Source organism: Artibeus jamaicensis, unplaced genomic scaffold, assembly GCF_021234435.1.
Source record: "Artibeus jamaicensis isolate MK-2021 breed Jamaican fruit bat unplaced genomic scaffold, CSHL_Jam_final contig_2790, whole genome shotgun sequence".
NCBI classification, from domain to species: domain Eukaryota; kingdom Metazoa; phylum Chordata; class Mammalia; order Chiroptera; family Phyllostomidae; genus Artibeus; species Artibeus jamaicensis.
In genome coordinates, this window is record NW_026521616.1 from 1,835,476 (window position 1) to 1,853,723 (window position 18,248).

General features: G+C 36.7%; 1 protein-coding gene across 1 annotated transcript in view; it reads left to right on the plus strand.

The window, feature by feature from the left end:
* Window positions 1-18,248, plus strand: part of EFCAB5 (EF-hand calcium binding domain 5) — a 117,683-nt gene that overhangs the window by 61,153 nt on the left and 38,282 nt on the right. Inside the window, exons 10-16 of the mRNA XM_037162780.2 lie at window positions 7,206-7,305; window positions 8,614-8,992; window positions 9,107-9,636; window positions 11,047-11,124; window positions 11,232-11,321; window positions 15,135-15,349; window positions 17,103-17,259. Of these exons, the coding sequence (XP_037018675.2) occupies window positions 7,206-7,305; window positions 8,614-8,992; window positions 9,107-9,636; window positions 11,047-11,124; window positions 11,232-11,321; window positions 15,135-15,349; window positions 17,103-17,259 (1,549 nt within the window). The remainder of the gene's footprint in view (window positions 1-7,205; window positions 7,306-8,613; window positions 8,993-9,106; window positions 9,637-11,046; window positions 11,125-11,231; window positions 11,322-15,134; window positions 15,350-17,102; window positions 17,260-18,248) is intronic.

The following is an 18,248-nucleotide window of genomic DNA, read 5'->3' on the forward strand; positions in this document are numbered from 1 at the left end:
TGAGCCACACCAGCCAGGGCTGGATATACCTATTTAAATAAAAAATACATACATCCTTCAACCAAGTGACCCCACTCCTGAAGAAAGAAGAAAAGAAAAAGAAGGACTTCCGCCAAGATGGAGGTTTAGGTGGATGTGCCGTGCCTCCTCACACAACCAAGTTTAGGGACAACTAAATATTAGCATCAGAAAACACAACCAGAACACAGAAAACTGAACTTTTCGGAAGTCCGCTAACAACAAATTCTTCAGCCCGACTGGTAAGAGGCGAAACCGGCGTCTGGTGAGGAGTTGCAAAGGAGGGCTCGGTCGGACCCGGGCGCGGAATCCAGACGCTCGAATCCACACACGGGTTCAAAACCCAGGATTGGACCTAGTGAGTGACCGAGCAACCCACCGGGTGAGCGACTGCAGAGGAGACAGTGGGGAGGCGGTGCAGCGAGTTGACTGCGGTTGCCTAATTGCGCGCGAGCGAGGGAGTGGGCGGTTGGACCGGCCACGGCGGCGGTAGAGGGCGCCGCCATTTCCCCGCTCTGACTACGCCCCCACATACAGCGTCACAACCCAGCGACCTGGGACTCCAAGGCGCAGTTTCTCACATTTAAAGGGCCAGAACAGACCAAAAATGTCGAAGGAAGACCTCAAAGCCCCAGAGATAAATCTAAGCGACGAAGAAATAGCAAAACTCTCAGACGCACAGTTTAAAACACTGGTCATCAGCTTCCTCACAGATCTGGTTGATTATAGCCACAAATTAGAGAAACATATGAAGGCTAAATTAAGGGAAATGAATGGAATTCCACAGGAAACCCATAGAGATGAAAAGGAAACTGGGACTCAAATCAATGGAGTGGACCAGAAGAAACCAAATAATGGCCAAACAGAAAAGAGTCAAGGAGCAAGAATTCAAAGAAATGAGGAGAGTCGTAGGAACCTCCAGGACATCTTTAAACGCTCCAATATCCGAATTATAGGGGTACCAGAAGGGGGAAAGACACAACCACCAGTGGAAAAACTATTTGAACAAATAATAAAAGAAAATTTCCCCAATCTGCCAAAGGAAATAGACTTCCAAGAAATCCAAGAAGCCCAGAGAGTACCAAAAAAGTTGGACTCAAGAAGAAACACACCAAGGCACATCATAATTACATTAGCCAAAATTAAAATGAAGGAGAGAATCCTAGAAGCAGCAAGAGCTAAGGGGACAGTCACCTACAAAGGAGTCCCCATCAGACTGTCAGCAGATTTCTCAAAAGAGACCTTACAGGCAAGAAGGGGCTGGAAAGAAATATTCCAAGTCATGAAATCTAAAGACCTACAACCAAGATTGCTCTATCCAGCAAAACTTTCATTTAGAATGGAAGGACAGATAAGGTGCTTCTCAGATAAGACCAAATTCAAGGAGTTCATCATCACCAAGCCCTTATTATATGAAATGTTAAAGGGACTTATCTAAGAAAAAGAAGTTAAAGAAACATGAACAGTGAAAGAACAACAAGCTCACAGTTATTAACAACCACACCTAAAACGAAAGCAAACTAAAAGGACAGCTAGATCAGGAGTGGAAATATAGAAATGAAGATCTCAAGGAGGGTTAGCAACAGGGGAGGGGGAGGAGGAGATGGGGGGAGAAGGTACAGAAAATAAGTAGCATAGACAGTAGATAGAAAATAGATGGGGGGGGCAAGAATAGCATGGGAAATATAGAACCTAAAGGACTTGAGACACATGGACATAAACTAAAGGGGGGTAATGGTGGGGTTGGGGGGGCAGGGTGGAGGGGAATGAAGGGGGGAATAGAACAACTGTAACAGCATAATCAATTTTAAAAAAATAAATAAATTAAAAATAAATAAATAAATAAATAAAAATAAAAAGAAAAATGGCCCAGGATCACAGATGTTTCAGACTCCATACTTTCAAAAGAAAAAGAAAATCATAGACAAAGTATACCTTATTGCAGTATCAGAAGACAAAAACAAACTAACATACACCCCCCCACCTAAAATCCCCACTCCTAAAATTTTTATTCCAAAGAAATAAAAGCATGAGTAAATAGAAAATACATGTACAAGAATGATTTCTATGTCATTTAGATGAGAGAGAGAGAGAGATTAAGGGAATGCTTATGGGTAGAGGGAAATGTTTTTAAAATAATGGTACATCTGTATCTTGGAATATCATGCAGTCTTTATACAAATTGAAAAGACTACACCAGTTGACTTGGAGGAAATTTTGTACATTATTATTGAGTTAAAAAGTAAAATACAGAAAAATGTGTGCAATACAATCCTGTTTTTGTAAAACAAACAATGACAAAAACCACATAGATATATGCTTATATACTTGTAGTCACATCAGCCTAGAGAAAGGTTCAAAACAAAACATGGTTAACTGGAATTTTCCTCTAACTATCTTCCAAAGAACAGAATTTTTTGTAGATTACTATGACTCTATCTGCAGCTGCTATCCAAGATGTGGAATCTTTATTGGACCAAACTGACACACCCCTTTCATTTACTCCTATTAGTCTGTCAAGTACTATTTTCTCTAGAACAGTTTATAAGAACCAACAGAAGTTTAAATTTCACCTGTCATGAACAGCAGTATACTTTCACTGCCTTGCCATAGTGCCAAGGCAATTCTCTTTCTTTCTATCATAATCTAGTATCGAGAAAACATTTTTTAAAATATATTTTATTGATTATGCCATTACAGTTGTTCTATTCCCCCCTTCATTCCCCTCCACCCTGCACACCCCTCCCCCACGGTCCCCCTTTAGTTTATGACCACGTGTTTCAAGTTCTTTAGATTCTATATTTCCCTACTATTCTTGCCCTCCCCCCTATCTATTTTCTACCTACCATCTATGCTACTGATTTTCTGTACCTTCTCCACCCTTCTCCTCCTCCCACTCCCCTGTTGCTAACCCTCCATGTGATCTTCATTTCTATGGTTCTGCTCCTGATCTAGCTATCCTCTTAGTTTGCTTTTGTTTTAGGTGTAGTTGTTAATAACTGTGAGTTTGCTGTCCTTTCACTGTTCATATTTTTTATCTTCTTTTTCTTAGGTAAGTCCCTTTAACATTTCATATAATAAGGGCTTGGTGATGATGAACTCCTTGAATTTGATCTTATCTGAGAAGCACCTTATCTGTCCTTTCATTCTAAATGAAAGCTTTGCTGGATAGATCAATCTTGGATGTAGGTCTTTGGATTTCATGACATGGAATACTTCTTTCCAGCCCCTTCTTGCCTGTAAGGTGTCTTTTGAGAAATCCGCTGACAGTCTGATGGGAACTCCTTTGTAGGTGACTGTCCCCTTAGCTCTTGCTGCTTCTAGGATTCTCTCCTTCATTTTAATCTTAGCTAATGTAATTATGATGTGCCTTAGTGTGTTCCTTCTTGGGTCCAACTTCTTTGGGACTCTCTGAGCTTCCTGGATTTCTTGGAAGTCTATTTCCTTTGCCAGATTGGGGAAATTCTCCTTTATTATTTGTTCAAATAAGTTTTCCACTCGTGGCTGTTCCTCTTCCCCTTCTGGAACCCCTATAATTCTCATGTTGGAACGTTTAAAGATGTCTTGGAGGTTCCTAAGCCTCTCATTTTTTTGAATTCTTGTTTCTACATTCTTTTCTGTTTGGTCATTTTTTTCCTCTTTCTGGTCCACTCCTTTGATTTGAGTCCCAGTTTCCTTTCCATTACTATTGGTTTCCTGTGCATTTCCATTCATTTCAATTAGTTTAGCCTTCATATGTTCCTCTAATTTGTGACTAAAATCAACCAGTTCTGTGAGCATCCTGATCACCAGTGTTTTGAACTGTGCATCTGAAAGTTTTGCTATTTCTTCATTGCTTAGATTTATTGGCTCTGGCAATTCTCTTTCTTTCTATCATAATCTAGTGTCAAGAGAACATTTTTTTTAAAAAGATTGATTTTTAGAGTGAGAAAGGGAGAAAGAGACAGAAACATCAATTTGTTTTTCCACTGATTTATGCATTCATTGGTTGATTCTTTCATGTGCCATGACGGGATGAAACCGACAACCTTGGTTGAAGCTCTAACCAACTGAGCTACCTGGCCAGGGCTGCAGAGATCTTGATTATGTTGACATATCACAGAACATCATGCTAGCCCACCACTTTGATGATTTCCATCATGGTGATTGGACCTGGTAAGCTCGAAGAAGCATTAGATGCCTTGGTAATACACATGTGCGTTAGAAGGTGAAACATAAAAAACATAAAAATTCAGGGTTTACTATCTTGGCAGATTTTAGCAGTGAAGTAGTCTGAGGCATGACAAGATATCTCTCTCAAGTATGAGGCAAACTGCTCTAATGTTGTGCCACCAACCGGTAAGAAAGAGTGCTATGCATATTGTACCTTTTTATATTATAGGAACAACATTTACTCACATGTGCTGCTTTCATGCATTAACTGACCCATTAGCATCCAGAGTGGATCTCAGAGCAAGAAAAGGCTTTGTAAGCTGCAGTACAAAAAGTCTTCTTTTTTCCTTGCTTTATCACCTAAAAGATCCTACAATATTTGGAATGTATGGGGCAAATTGAAATGCTATAATAGAATCATAGTATTGATCCATCAAATTTTGGAACAAAATCATGCCCTCTACTAAAGTTAACTCTTCTTCTTTAAGAAGCAGCTCCTGATTGTGTTTATATTATGGTAATTCATAAAACCATACCCATATTATTTGTGCATTTTTTAAAGTACTAGCTTTTTAAAGTTATGTGGAAAATAATGGTCCAAATATAGCAAAAACAATTATGAAAAGAACTCCCCCAACCCCCCCAAAAAAAAACAGGTAAAAAAAGAACAAGTTGGGAGAATTTATCTGATTTTAAAAATAAATTAGTAATAACAGAATATTGAACCTGGTGTCAGACCCAGGAGACTGTGGGAATTTAGTGTATGACATAGGTAGCAATAAAAATCAGTGACATGGATTATTCAGTAAATGATATTGGAACAATTGGTTTTCCATATTTAGAAAAACATACAATTAGATATCAACTTCTTAATGAGAAAAATAAATTCTATCTGATCAGAGACCTTGATAAAGAAAACAAAATTCCAAACGTTTTAGCTCTAGCTGGTGTGGCTCAGTTGGTTGGAGTGTCATCCCTTAACAGAAGGGTTGCAGGTTCATTTCCTGGTGGGGTCACAAGCCTGGCTTGTGGGTTCTATTCCCAGTCCTGGCACATGTGATCCCTGGTCCAGGTGTGTGCAGGAGATAAACAATTGATGTTTCTTTCTCACATCAGTGTTTCTCTCTCTCCCTTTCTCTCTCTAAAAAGCAATGAAAGAGTATCCTCAGGTGAGGATTAGAAAAGAAAGCTTTTTAAAGTTTTAGAAGCATACCTTTTTACCTCAGTACAGATAATATTTCCTAAATAATACTCCAAACAAGCACAAACCATACAGAAAGTGATTAATACATTTGACTACCTCAAAATTAAAACATTAATATGATTAAACTCACCAAAATTTAATTAAAAATAAGAAATAAACTGGGAAATGATATGTGCTATCTAGATAACAAAATGATCATTATTAAAAATTTTGCAAATTAATAAGAAGTAGACAACTTTTTCCTACTAAATAAGGGAAAAGGATATGAAAAAGCCATTCATAGATGAGGAAACTCCAATACACAATAAACATGAAAGCATATATATCACGAATAATCAGGAAGATGCAAATTAAAATAATTAGATGATATATTATATTCATTATATTAGAAAACAATTATAAATTCTAACAATATCAAGTATTGGGTAAATATGGAGAAGTGATATCTTCATTCAGTAATAATAAGAATGCATATTGGTATAGGTGTTTTGTGGAGCTGTTTGGTAAGAACTACTAAAGTTGAAAATACACTGTCCCTGGCTGGGTAGCTCAGTTGGTTAGAGCATGGTACTGATGTACCAAGGTTGTGGGTTCAATCCCTAGTCAGAGCACATACAAGAATCAACCAGCAAATCCAATGAATGTATAAATCAGTGGAACAACAAATTGATGTTTCTCTCTTTCTCTCAAATCAATAACTAAATATTTTAAACAAGAGGAAATGTACATAGTACAAAATTCATTGCCCTCCTATTTATTTACCCTAGGGAAAAATTTACACATGTACACAGGAGATGTGTGTGTATAAGGACATTCATTATACACATTATATTTGGTATCAAAATACTGGAAGTAAGCTAAATGCCCATCAAAAGAGGGATTTAAAAAATTATAATGTTTTTATGCTATAGAATACCACACAGTTAAAAGGAATAAAATATATTTCTTTATATACATACTCACTCTATTATATGTACTCATATATCAGATCAAAAGGTTGCATAAATAAAAGCAATTTTAAGATACATGAAATGCTTATAAAAAAATGTTTAAAGGGGGAGTAACATTTGAATTCTTGCTCCCCAGCATATGTCATCATTTTGGCTCAAATTAACTCATAAATTTTTTAATGACATGTGCTATGATATTAATAATGTATTTTTAAAGACTATACACAGCCCTGGCTGGTGTAGCTCAGTGGATTGAGCTCAGACCGGTGAACCAAAGGATCACAATTCAATTCCCAGTCAGGGCACATGCCTGGGTTGCAGGCCAGTTTTCAGCAGGGGACACATGAGAGGCAACCATACATTGACATTTCTCTACCTTTCTCCTTCCCTTACCCTCTAAAAATAAAGAAATAAAATCTTTAAAAAAAGAATATACACAAAATGTTAACAATCATCTTCTCTGGGTATTGAAAATACAAATGTTTGTCTTATCATTTTATTATTTTTTTATAATTACACTTTTTCTCAAAATAAAAATGCTATAAAAGAACAAGTAGTGAGCACTTAATTGTTCCAAATGTCATATTAGGTAAGATTAGATAAGAACTGGACATTGTAGAATACATGAGATTTAGCAATCATGTCAGTAACAACTAATATTTATTAAGCATCTATTAAGTGCAATACATTTTGACATGTCACAGAATGGATTAGTAGAGTATAGCCTAAAGAGGAAAGATACAGTTTTCCTGATTTTGACTCTGCAGATTTTATTTATACAGTGATGGTGGTGGTGATAATGAATGTTTTAATAAGCTATATTCCATCTACATAAAAATCTCAAATCTCCTGTAACAACTAACTACAAACTTTCTGCTTAGGTAGGGTTTTTGGATCGGCAGAGGACATTAGCTTTGCTGGAAACATTCTATGACCAAAGTTCAAAAATGCTGCGAAGTTCACTCCGAAACCCAAGACAATGTAAGTGCCACTCAGAGTGAGTACGTTCAGACCAAAATGATGAAGCACACTAATATGATAATACAAGGCCATTCTATGCTTGTGGAATTTCTTCACATAATATCTCCCTTAGATCATGATAGCTATACTTGCTTGTTCATTCCCCACAAAATTTACTCTTCATCACAACCAGATGTATTTTTCATTACAGTGCAATACTGAAAGTTGTCAAGCGAGAACTCAACTAGAACTCAATTTTAAATTCATTTAAATGAAGAGGTGTTTTAGTAACAATCCGAATGTTTCAGAAATAAGTTGGTAATGGTAATTCTAGTTTTAATGTCCAATTTAGAATTCTAACATTTTGAAGAAATATGTTTCCTTTTCCAAAGCATTTTTACTTGTACACCTTTGCTGATCTTATACAGTGAAATTTTTATATTACTACCCAGAAAAAGAGGACTAGGGGTTTTATTTTTATTTTTATTTTTTTAAGAGAAAGTCATTGAATGAATGGGTTTTCCAAGAATGTCAATATTTTACTTCTGTGTAAAAATGTATTACTTAGATAACTAAAAATCTGTGGAAGATGTATGTAGAGTATTCCCTAAAACTATGGGAGTCACAATTTTATAGCTTAAATACTACATGTTTTAGAAGGGAGGAGGCAGTCTGATGGCATGGTCTCACTCTCTGTAGTCCAGGACACCAGTGGTGCTTTGGTGGTTTTCTTTTTAAGGGTGGGATTCTGGTGAAAGCTATTCTGTCTTTCCCTAGAATTCTGAGTAAGGTGTCCACATAAGTTGTCAAGGAGAAGAATTGAAGAATGAAGAAGAAAGAAAAGTAGACAAGAAGAAAGGGAAAGAAAATGAATATTGGGAAAAGTAGCCCAGTGAAAGATTGTCATGGGTAGAGATGTGATTTTATTTTTCTATTGAAAATATTGAAAAGATATTTGAGGTGGACAACATGTGTCTTCTCCCCCATCCCATGCCAGCCTTATTGTGGGAGGACCAAAAGTAGAGAATATGTTGTATTTGCCTTGGCAGTTTAAGCAGCTCTCCAACTAGCAAAAGAAGAATGTTTACTTTCAAAACCATACCTTTTAGGAAGGGACACTTTCTAATTTACAGTAGTGAGCATCTTTTATGTTCAAATGGATATGTTTCTGGTTTTTATTGCATTACAAGGAAAAGTAACTGATGTTTATTTAAAGAAATAGGCCTATATTATAATCACTGTGCTCAATGCTTTTTGCATTAATTTGCTAGTTCTGATTCTGCATTATAAGATCAATTGTTTAGGTAAATGTTTTGTTTCCTGCACTAGGGCCATTCATTGAATTTGAAGAGATGGACTTGTCTGAGTTCTGGGGAGACATGGATAATCAAAAACACATTTATGAAGACTTTGACAATGTGCTCTTAGAGATGAATAGATTACTGTCTGGAAAACATGCTGGCAAAACCCAAAGTGAATTATTAAAGAATTCAGAAGATCAACACGAACATGATAAACATAGAAAATCAACACTATTACCAAGTGTACCTGAACATCAGCAAGGGACAATTGCAAGACCAGAACCAAATGAAATTTTAACTGAAGAACAAGACACAGAGTCAACTGGAGAACAAGAACTGTACAGAGACTCAATAACAGCACAAGGACAACACAAAGGGTCAACGATGCAACAAGAAACATACAGAGGGTCAACTGTAGAAGAAGGATCTCTCAGAGAGTCAGAAATAGAACAAGGACCACACAGAGGGTCAATTGCAGAAGGATCTCACAGAGAGTCAGTAGTAGAACAAGGGCCACACAGAGGGTCGATTGAAGAAGGGTCCCACAGAGAGTCAGGAGTAGAACAAGGACAACAGAGAGGGTCAGTTGCAGAAGAAGGACCTCGCAGAGGGTCAGTAACACCAAAAGGGTCACAGAGAGGGTCAACTGTAGAAGATGGACTTCGCAGAGGGTCAGTAACACCAAAAGGATTACACAGAGGGTCAGTTGTAGAAGATGGATCTCGCAGAGAGTCACTATCACGAAAAGGATCACGCAGATCGTCACGCAGAGAGTCAACAATAGGAGAAACATATAAAGGGTCAACTGAAGAACAAGAACCACTCACAGAGACAAGTCCAGAGGAACAGGACATGGACTCAATATCACAATCAAAGGAAGATAGTATCTTAACAGAAAGTGAAAAATCTAGGGAGGCTACTCCCTTTGAGCATATTGAAATCCCACCACAGGAAGAGAAGACTGAAGAGCAAATATCTAAAGAGCAACTATTCACAATTTCTGAACTTCAAGAAGAAGATCTAGTATCAAGTAAAAAAGATAATCTTTCAGGTAGTAATGAAGTTCTCTTACATCATCACTCTGTTTTGTGATGTGGTTTTTAAAGTTTTTTCAGAAAACACTCATTTCAATGAAGATATTTTCTGGCATATCAGGTCATACAAATATCTCAGCCATATTTTGCTACTCAGCCTGAGTCTAGACTTTAGAACAATCAAGTAAATGCAAACCAGAAAGTCTCTATTGTCTATGTACCAAGAATTCCCTTTATACTAGAAACACATTTGTAAGGAAGAAATCTGGTAATGTTACATAAAGAAATTTACATTGGACCTCTGAAAAGGCAGTAGAAGCCCTTTTGTTTTAAATGTGGTGTCTGGTACTAGAAACTGCTTTTTAAATTTTTCTTTTATTTCAACTATAAATGAATCTTGTTTTTTACATTTATATATGAGATATATGTTCTAGAAATATTTCTGAAAAATCATATTTAAGACAGAGAGCACTCTGCATTTCAAATATTTATTCTGTAGAAGACTTTTCCTCTGAATTGCCTGTGCCAATTTGTGAACTTTTTTGAAAATTCTGATGTTTAGAGGTCCAATCTCAATACAACTGAAGATCTTAATTAAGCTTAATTTTTTAAAAGTTCTGCTTCTTCATTCTACAGTACCGAAAGAAACTTCTAAGAGATGGGTAACCTGTGTTCTAGATGATTCTACACTATCATCAACTAATTTGAAATATTTTATTTTTTTAGTGTCATGTTTATTTCTCCACAAAACAGAGCTACTGATTTCTGCCTCTCCTGATATTGGAGTGCAGCTTTAAAAAAATTTAGTGAAGTTATTATTCAATTAGATGTTATGTTAGTGAAGACTTAATGTTGGCTATGTGTAACAGTGATAAAAATAACAGTGTCTAAAATATATACAAACAAAAACAACACAAAATAACAATGTCTAAATAAGATAGGAGTATCTTTCTTTCTCATATAAAAGTCAGAAGTTACATGATAGTTCAGTCCCATGAAATAATCAGTGGCTCTAACTTCTGTCTTGTGTCTCCTCCAACTGCATGGTCAAAGATGGCTCATTACCATGTGTTCATTGTGACCCTCGGGTAAGGAGAAATGAAAATGAGTAGGCACCACATCATTTCCTTTCATCTACCATTGGTCAGTATTTAGGCATGTAGTAATACCTAGCTGTGAGGGAGGCTAGGAAATGTAGCCCTCGTTTTGCATGGCCAAACTAGGATACAACAAATAGCTTTTGTCACAGAGCTTCTCTCAACAACTAAAGTTATTAACTAATATCATTGTGGTTGATTATGACACAACATGTATGAGAAAGTACTGAAAGTTTTCTGTGCATCTATAATATATGCAAGTCATTTCTCCTGTTTGTTAACTTAAGAAAATATGTCCAACTTATAGTCATTTTCTTCTGTACCTCTTAGAAACTGCAGAAGAGAAAGTTCAGAAAGACAAAGCTTGTGAACCCAAGTCCCCCCATATAGAAGGAAAGTCATGGTCAGGTGATTCATTTAATCCTCCTTTCATTTAATACTCTAGAACAAAAACATTGTGAAGTTAAATCATTGTGAAGTTAAATTGCCTATGTTGTGGAATGTGTATTTTATAGGTGAACTTTTCACTTGTAACTGGAAGAAGTATGCCAAATGTGAAGATGAGGAACAGGCAAACTTAATCTATGGTAACTCCAGGTTCACAGGTACATATTAACAACAAAATTAGAAAGGAGAAATTGCAGTATGATTGATGAATTTAATTTACTGTGGTACCCCATGATAAAGACTGGACTTAGGTAAAACACAACAGCAGGGTGAACCTTGCATTATTTTGTCCCTGAGCTGATGGATCTAAAAATATGCAAGATTAATGTTTTTGGTGGTAGTAGGAACGTGCTATTTAAGAATGTTCCTGTGCTTAAAAACATGTGCATTACCATACAGTTTTTAAAAATCATTACATGGCATAACAGTTGCTTTGAAGCTATGATCCAAGTATACAAAAGGAATCAGATATTATTAGATGTTACTACTCAGTAGAAATTACTTCAGCTATTCCTCTCCCTGGTAGTTTCATGTCCAAACATGTGAAACAGGTAAGAATACAGCTTGTTTTTGAAGACTTATACAAAAAGATCTGCTCAACAGAGAGAGCAAACAGTAGCTTTTAGCACTTAGACAAACCATGTATTTAACAGTGATTGTTCCAACAAGTACTTATATTTTGCTACAATGCTATTTCATCATTTTTCCTGTCATCAACAAGAAATAGAACTAACTAGATCAAGATTATTTTAATATATTTTATTGATTACGCCATTACAGTTGTCCCATTTCCCCCCTTCATCCCTTCATTTCCCTCCACCCTCCACACCCCCTCCCTCCCATTTCCCCCTTTAGTTCATGTCCATGTGTCACAAGTTCTTTAGCTTCTACATTTCCCATATTACTCTTGCCCTCCCCCTGTCTATTTTCTACCTACCATCTATGCTATTTATTCTCTGTACCTTCTCCCCTCTTCTCCTCCTCCCACACTCCTGTTGTTAACCCTCTTTGTGATCTCCATTTCTATGATTCTGCACCTGATCTAGTTGTCCACTTAGAAGATTATTTCTTCTTATCTGCAAAATTCTTCTTATTTAAGTCTGGGGAGAATAATCACCTTTCTATTCTCAAAGTATTTTAGTGAGGATTTCTGATCGAGATGGAGGCATATGTAGATACACTTTGTCTCCCGCACAACTAAAAGAAGGACAACAACAAATTTAAAAACAAAAGTAACTAGAACTGTCAGAAAATCAACCTGTAAAGAAGTCTGACAACCAAAGGGTTAAAGAAGAAACATTCATCCAGACTGTTTCTGGGAGGAGGGGCAGAGATGGGCAACCAGGGCAGAGAGGACACATGGCAAGGTAGCAGATGGAAGACCAGAGTGAGCCAGGCAACAGCTGGTATACCAGCTAGTCCCACATTAACATGGAGATAAATCAGGAGGAACAACTGGGGAACAAGACAGACCACACAATCCAGGGTTCCAGCATGAGGAAATAAAGCCTCAAAATCCCTGGCTGTTAAAACCTGTGGGAGTTGTGGCAGTGGGAGACACTCCCAGCCTCACAGGAGAGTTCATTGGAGAGACCTGCAGGATTCTAAAACATACACAAACCCACACACCCAGGAATCAGCACCCAAAGGGCCCAATTTGCTTGTGAGTAGTGAGGGAAGTGACTGAAAGCTGGTTGAAAGACAAGCAAGCAGCAGTGTTCCCTCTTGGACCCACATACAGTGCCACAATGCAGTGATGTGGGTTGCCCCACCCTGGCAAATGCCTAAGACTCTGCCCTTTACTACATAACAGGCACTCTGAGACAAAGATATATGGCCCAAATAAAAGAACAGATCAAAGCTCCAAAAAAAAACCCCAAAAAACAACTAAGTGATGAAGAGATAGCCAACTTATCAGATGCAGAGTTCAGAACACTGGTAACCAGGGTGCTCACAGAAATGGTTGAGTATGGTCGCAAAATAGAGGAAAAAGTGAAGGCTATGAAAAGTGAAATAAAGAAAAATATATAGGGAACCAACAGTGAAGGCAAGGAACTGAGACTCAAATCAATGGTTTGGAGCAGAAGGAAAAAGTAAACATTCAACCAGAAAAGAATTAAGAAACAAGAATTCAAAAAAAAAAAATGAGGAGAGGCTTAGGATCCCCCAGGATAACATTAAGCTCTCCAACATCTGAATTATAGGGGTGCCAGAGGAGAAGAGGAAGAGCAAGAAATCAAAAATCTATTTGAAAAAATAATGAGGGAAAACTTCCCTAATCTGGCTAAGGGAACAGACTTCCAGACAATCCAAGAAATTGGACCCAAGGAAGCACACACCAAGGCACATCATAATTACATTACCGAAGCTTAAAGATAAGGAGAAAATCTTAAAGGCAGCAAGAGAAAAAGAGACAGTTACCTGCAAAGGAGTGCCCATAAGACTGTCAGCTGATTTCTCAAAAGAAACTTTACAGGCAAGAAAGGGCTGGAAAGAAGTGTTTAAAGTCATGAAAGGCAAAGACCTACATCCCAGATGACTCTATCCAGCAAAGCTATCATTTAGAATGGAAGGGCAGATAAATTGCTTCTCAGATAAGGTCAAGTTAAAGGAGTTCATCATCACCAAGCTCTTATTATATGAAATGTTAAAGGGACTTATTTAAGAAGAAAAGATGATAAAAATATGAACAGTTAAATAATAACAAAATCACAGCTATCGACAACTGAACCTAAAAAACAAACAAAAAAAACCCCCAAAACTAAGCAAACAACTAGAACAGGAACAGAATCACAAAAATAGAGATCACATGGAAGGTTATCAGTGGGGAAGGGGAAGCAGAAGTAGAGAGGAAAAGTTCCAGGGGATAAGAAGCACAAATGGTAGGTACAAAATAGACAAGGGGAGGTTAAGAATAGTATAGGAAATGGAGAAGCCAAAGAACTTATATGTATGAATTCTTTATTTAAAAAAAGATTTTGGTGAAAATACATGGCATTAGTCAAGCTCTTCCGGCCTGCTAGTTCATGTTCTTCTCCTGATCTTACATCTTTATTTCAATTTGCTTTACTATTTGAAAAAATGCATGGGTGATTATTTTATGTCAAATCTCATATGGAAGTCATAAGGGCATGAGTGATTAAATCAACAAATAAATCAAACATAGGTGCTGGGTTAAGAGTTTATGAAATATGCTTCATGTTATAACCTTGGGCTTCAAGAAAAATACAGTAAAGACTCTTTGGGGAAGAGGTTACCATGTGGTATTTACAGAGTTATTTAACTGGCAGGTTCAGATTGCACCTGGTTTTGGGTACAATCAAATCCAATAGCAGCAGGACACTGTCTCTCTGTCCCTTGACCCTGTCCTACTCTTTGTAACTTTCAATTTTTGGTTGTTTCTTCTATACTATGACAAAAATGTCCATGGGAGTATCTCTAAGCCTACATCCTACCTCTTTGGGAATCAGAGTAAAGAAAGAGTCGTTCTTTCCCCAGTAGTTCCACCAAAAGTTCTGGGTCTAATTATCATTGGCCTATGGCCTGTTTCTGTTGTATATGAATCATTGGCCCGAACTATATTACATGGCCACCTGGGGGGCAAGGGTGGGGGAGGTTAAGTACCACCTGGCTTATCTAAACTGACACTAGGGAAGAGACGTTTTGTCAAATTGAAAGAGAGAGAGAGAGAGAGAGAGAGAGAGAGAAAAGAAAGAGAGAAAGAGAGAAAGAGAGAGAGAAAGAAAGAAAGAAAGAAAGAAAGAAAGAAAGAAAGAAAGAAAGAAAGAAAAAAGAAAGAAAAAAGAAAGAAAAAAGAAAGAAAGAAAGAGAACGGTGCTGTCCTAAAAAAGGGAGCATGGATATCTGACAGGAAAATAATAGCAGATGTCCATTACAGTAAGTACTCTTTTTTCTTAATCTTTGAAAAAATTGTTCATTTTACTGTTCACTGTATGTTTCCTGCTTGATAGACCTACATTCAATTATCAGAAATATTCAGTCTTACAAAGAAGTGAAAGGCAGGAGTGCCTTCAATGGAGTTTCCTTCAATCTGCTCCAATTTGTGCAACTCCTGGAGACATTTGTTGGTGAAGATGCCCCTTTGAGTGTCAGTGAGACCCTCACCTCCTTTTTTAAGAAAGGCTATGTTGAAACAGAAGAAGAGAAAATGAGTGCCTTAGAAGAGGTGAGTACTGTCATTTATCAATGAAGCAAGTGAAGTCACTATTATAAGCAAATTTCTCAACCTCAGTTGTTCCTAGTGTGGCTTTTCTTTAAAAATTTACAACCCAGTTTACCACTATTTCAACAAGCATGTCCATTAAATATTTTATTGTCAAATATTGTAAGATCATAGTCCAGAGAACTCATTCCCCTAATAATATCATGATTGCTGGTGGCAAGAGATCATTTTGTACTGCTTTGTTTTTCCTTCACTGAAGCTTGAAAAGCAGATTCTAAGGAGCAGATATGTGTATGAGTAAGAATGTGTGCATGTGAGTGTCTGTATGTGAATTGTCTGTGCCATGTGAGTACATTTACAAATGCACATACCTAGGGTTTGATTAGGGCTTGGATATATTTTTTTATTCATGTGCATTACACCCAGGTAGTACATATTTTGTAAGAACTTACTATTAGGTGATAGGTAAATGCACACACATTAGCATATAAACAATTTATGTGCTCTTATATGAAATATTTAAGTTAGATCACTTGGCATATTCAGTAATCTCATCAGCCATAAGAGTCTTCTCAACTTAATTCTAGAGTTGATATCCCTTTTGCCTCCTCAATGTAGTTCCCTTCATTTAACCAATATATATTCACTTTCTTTATATTAGCACTTTATATTATCATTTTCTTTTTAATTAGCAATTAAATCTATTTATCAGTTAAATCACTTCCTGATATTATTAATCTAATAAAAGTCTAAAATGTAATGAATGTCAAGTTAGGTAAATGTTAAATCATTTGAACACAGATATTCACCCCCCTTCACTACAAAACATCCCACCAAGAAGCCAGATTGGGCACCCCTGTGTTTATCACATTCCTGAACTACCAGTGAGGAAGTGAAAAGGAAGGAATTAATGATTCTTAAAGAGTGTAGACCTCTTCCTAAATTAATGTGTTTTAATCTTTGGGATGCCCTGTCTCTCGGAGCTCTGCCAGCTGCGAATGAGAATAAGTTGTCAGGAACACAATCTGTGTTCTGGCAGGAAAAGCAGGTGGTAATTCCCCCTAGTAGAGAATGCTCCAAGTCCTTCTCTGAAACGGCTTTTATTGGGATTGTTATTTGCAGGGGTATACAGTATGCATGCAAAGCTCATCAATCAATGTCCAAAGGCTATAGTTATAAAAACAGATATTATCTATAGATAACAATTGAGGAAACACAGAGATCTGCCTCAGGTCAGGGCCTGTTAGGTATGCTGACACCAGAAGGTTGTTAAGGCCTGATTCATGACACTAGGAGTTCAATCCCTTATGCTTTGAACTTAAACATTTGATTTATATCAATAGGGCTATACAAAGCAAAGCAAGCTTCAAAGTGTATAATGCATTCTTTAGGCCTGATTTCTCTCGGTAGTATCAGGTTGTGCCTGCTACCTTCATTCCAGTGTTCTGGTGGAGACTTACAGGCAAGGCCTCAATCATGTGGGGCTACAGTTTCTACTACCCGATACCACACAAAGTTGTCCCCAGCATTAATCCAATGCAGAAAATGTTGGGTTTTTTTTGTCTAGAGGTGAAACAGAAGTGGTATTTAGAGGATTAAAATTAAACGCTTCATTATTCCATTAATATCATGCTTAGTCCCAAAATAAAGCTATTTTTATAAAAAGCACTGCACTTTGGGGGAAATAAACATAGGATGCTAGCTAGTACAATAAACAGCATGTCTTCTGTGCTTTGTTTTCCTGTTTGTATTCCAGGCTAGACAGAAAGCGTCCCGAGTTCAACAGGGACTTCTCCTACAAGCCCTCTTCCAGATGTGGGACAGTGATGCCTCAGGTTTCTTGGATCTGAAGGAAGTTGATGAACTCTTGTATGCATACAAAGAAGGAATGGAAAAAGAATCTATAGAGACAGGTGAAAATTTAGAATTTTTCTTATTTAAGTTGGGGTAACAACCTGGCTTCAAGTTTCCCAATACTGTGACATGCATAGAGTTAAACACTGGTTGTTCTAAAACCATGAGATACCACCCTCACACCTTCTAGTATGACCATAAATTGTTCATCTTTATTGAGCTATAACTGACATATAACACTGTATAAATTTAAGATGTACATGTTGATTTGATACATTTATATATTGTGAAATTATTCTCATAGTAATGTTAGTTAAAACCTCCATCACCTCACATAATTACTATTTTGTGTGTGTGTTTAGAGCATTTAAGACCTACTCTTAGCAATTTTCAAGTGTATAATACAGTGTTGTTAACTAGAGTCACTGTGTTGTACATTGGATCCTCAGAATTTATTCATCTTATAAATTAGACAAGTAGTTAAACCTGGACAAGTAGTTAGTAAAACTACTGCTGTTTCTTCACTCTGGAAAAGGAATCTCTAAGAAACTCCTCAATCTTTCCTTGATTTCCATACTTTGACAGGTTGTTTGTAATTTTTTCTTTTCTTTTTTAGGTTTATCTAATATTTCTTCATGATTAAATTCAGGTTGTTCATTTTTGGCAGAATATCATATAGGTGATGATATGTTCTCATTGAATGTTATCAGCAATCTCTTGCTCTGTTCTAAAGTTACTTTTCTTTCTTTTGTAATTAATAAGTATTTTGTGGGTACTTTGAAAGCATATAAACATTCCCTTTCTTGTCAAACTTTTTATTTATTCATTCATAACAGTATGTACTCGTGGTTTCCTATTTTATTCAGTGGGTTATAATCTACCACTATCATTATTTATTTCAATGTTCATATTGTACTAGATTTGACCCATGGAAGTCCTTTCAATCTGTTCCCTGTGTCCTCCCCTCCAATATTTTACTATGAAAAATTTTAAACATACAGCAAAGCTGAAAGAATTTTACAATGAGTATCTATATTCCTACCACCTA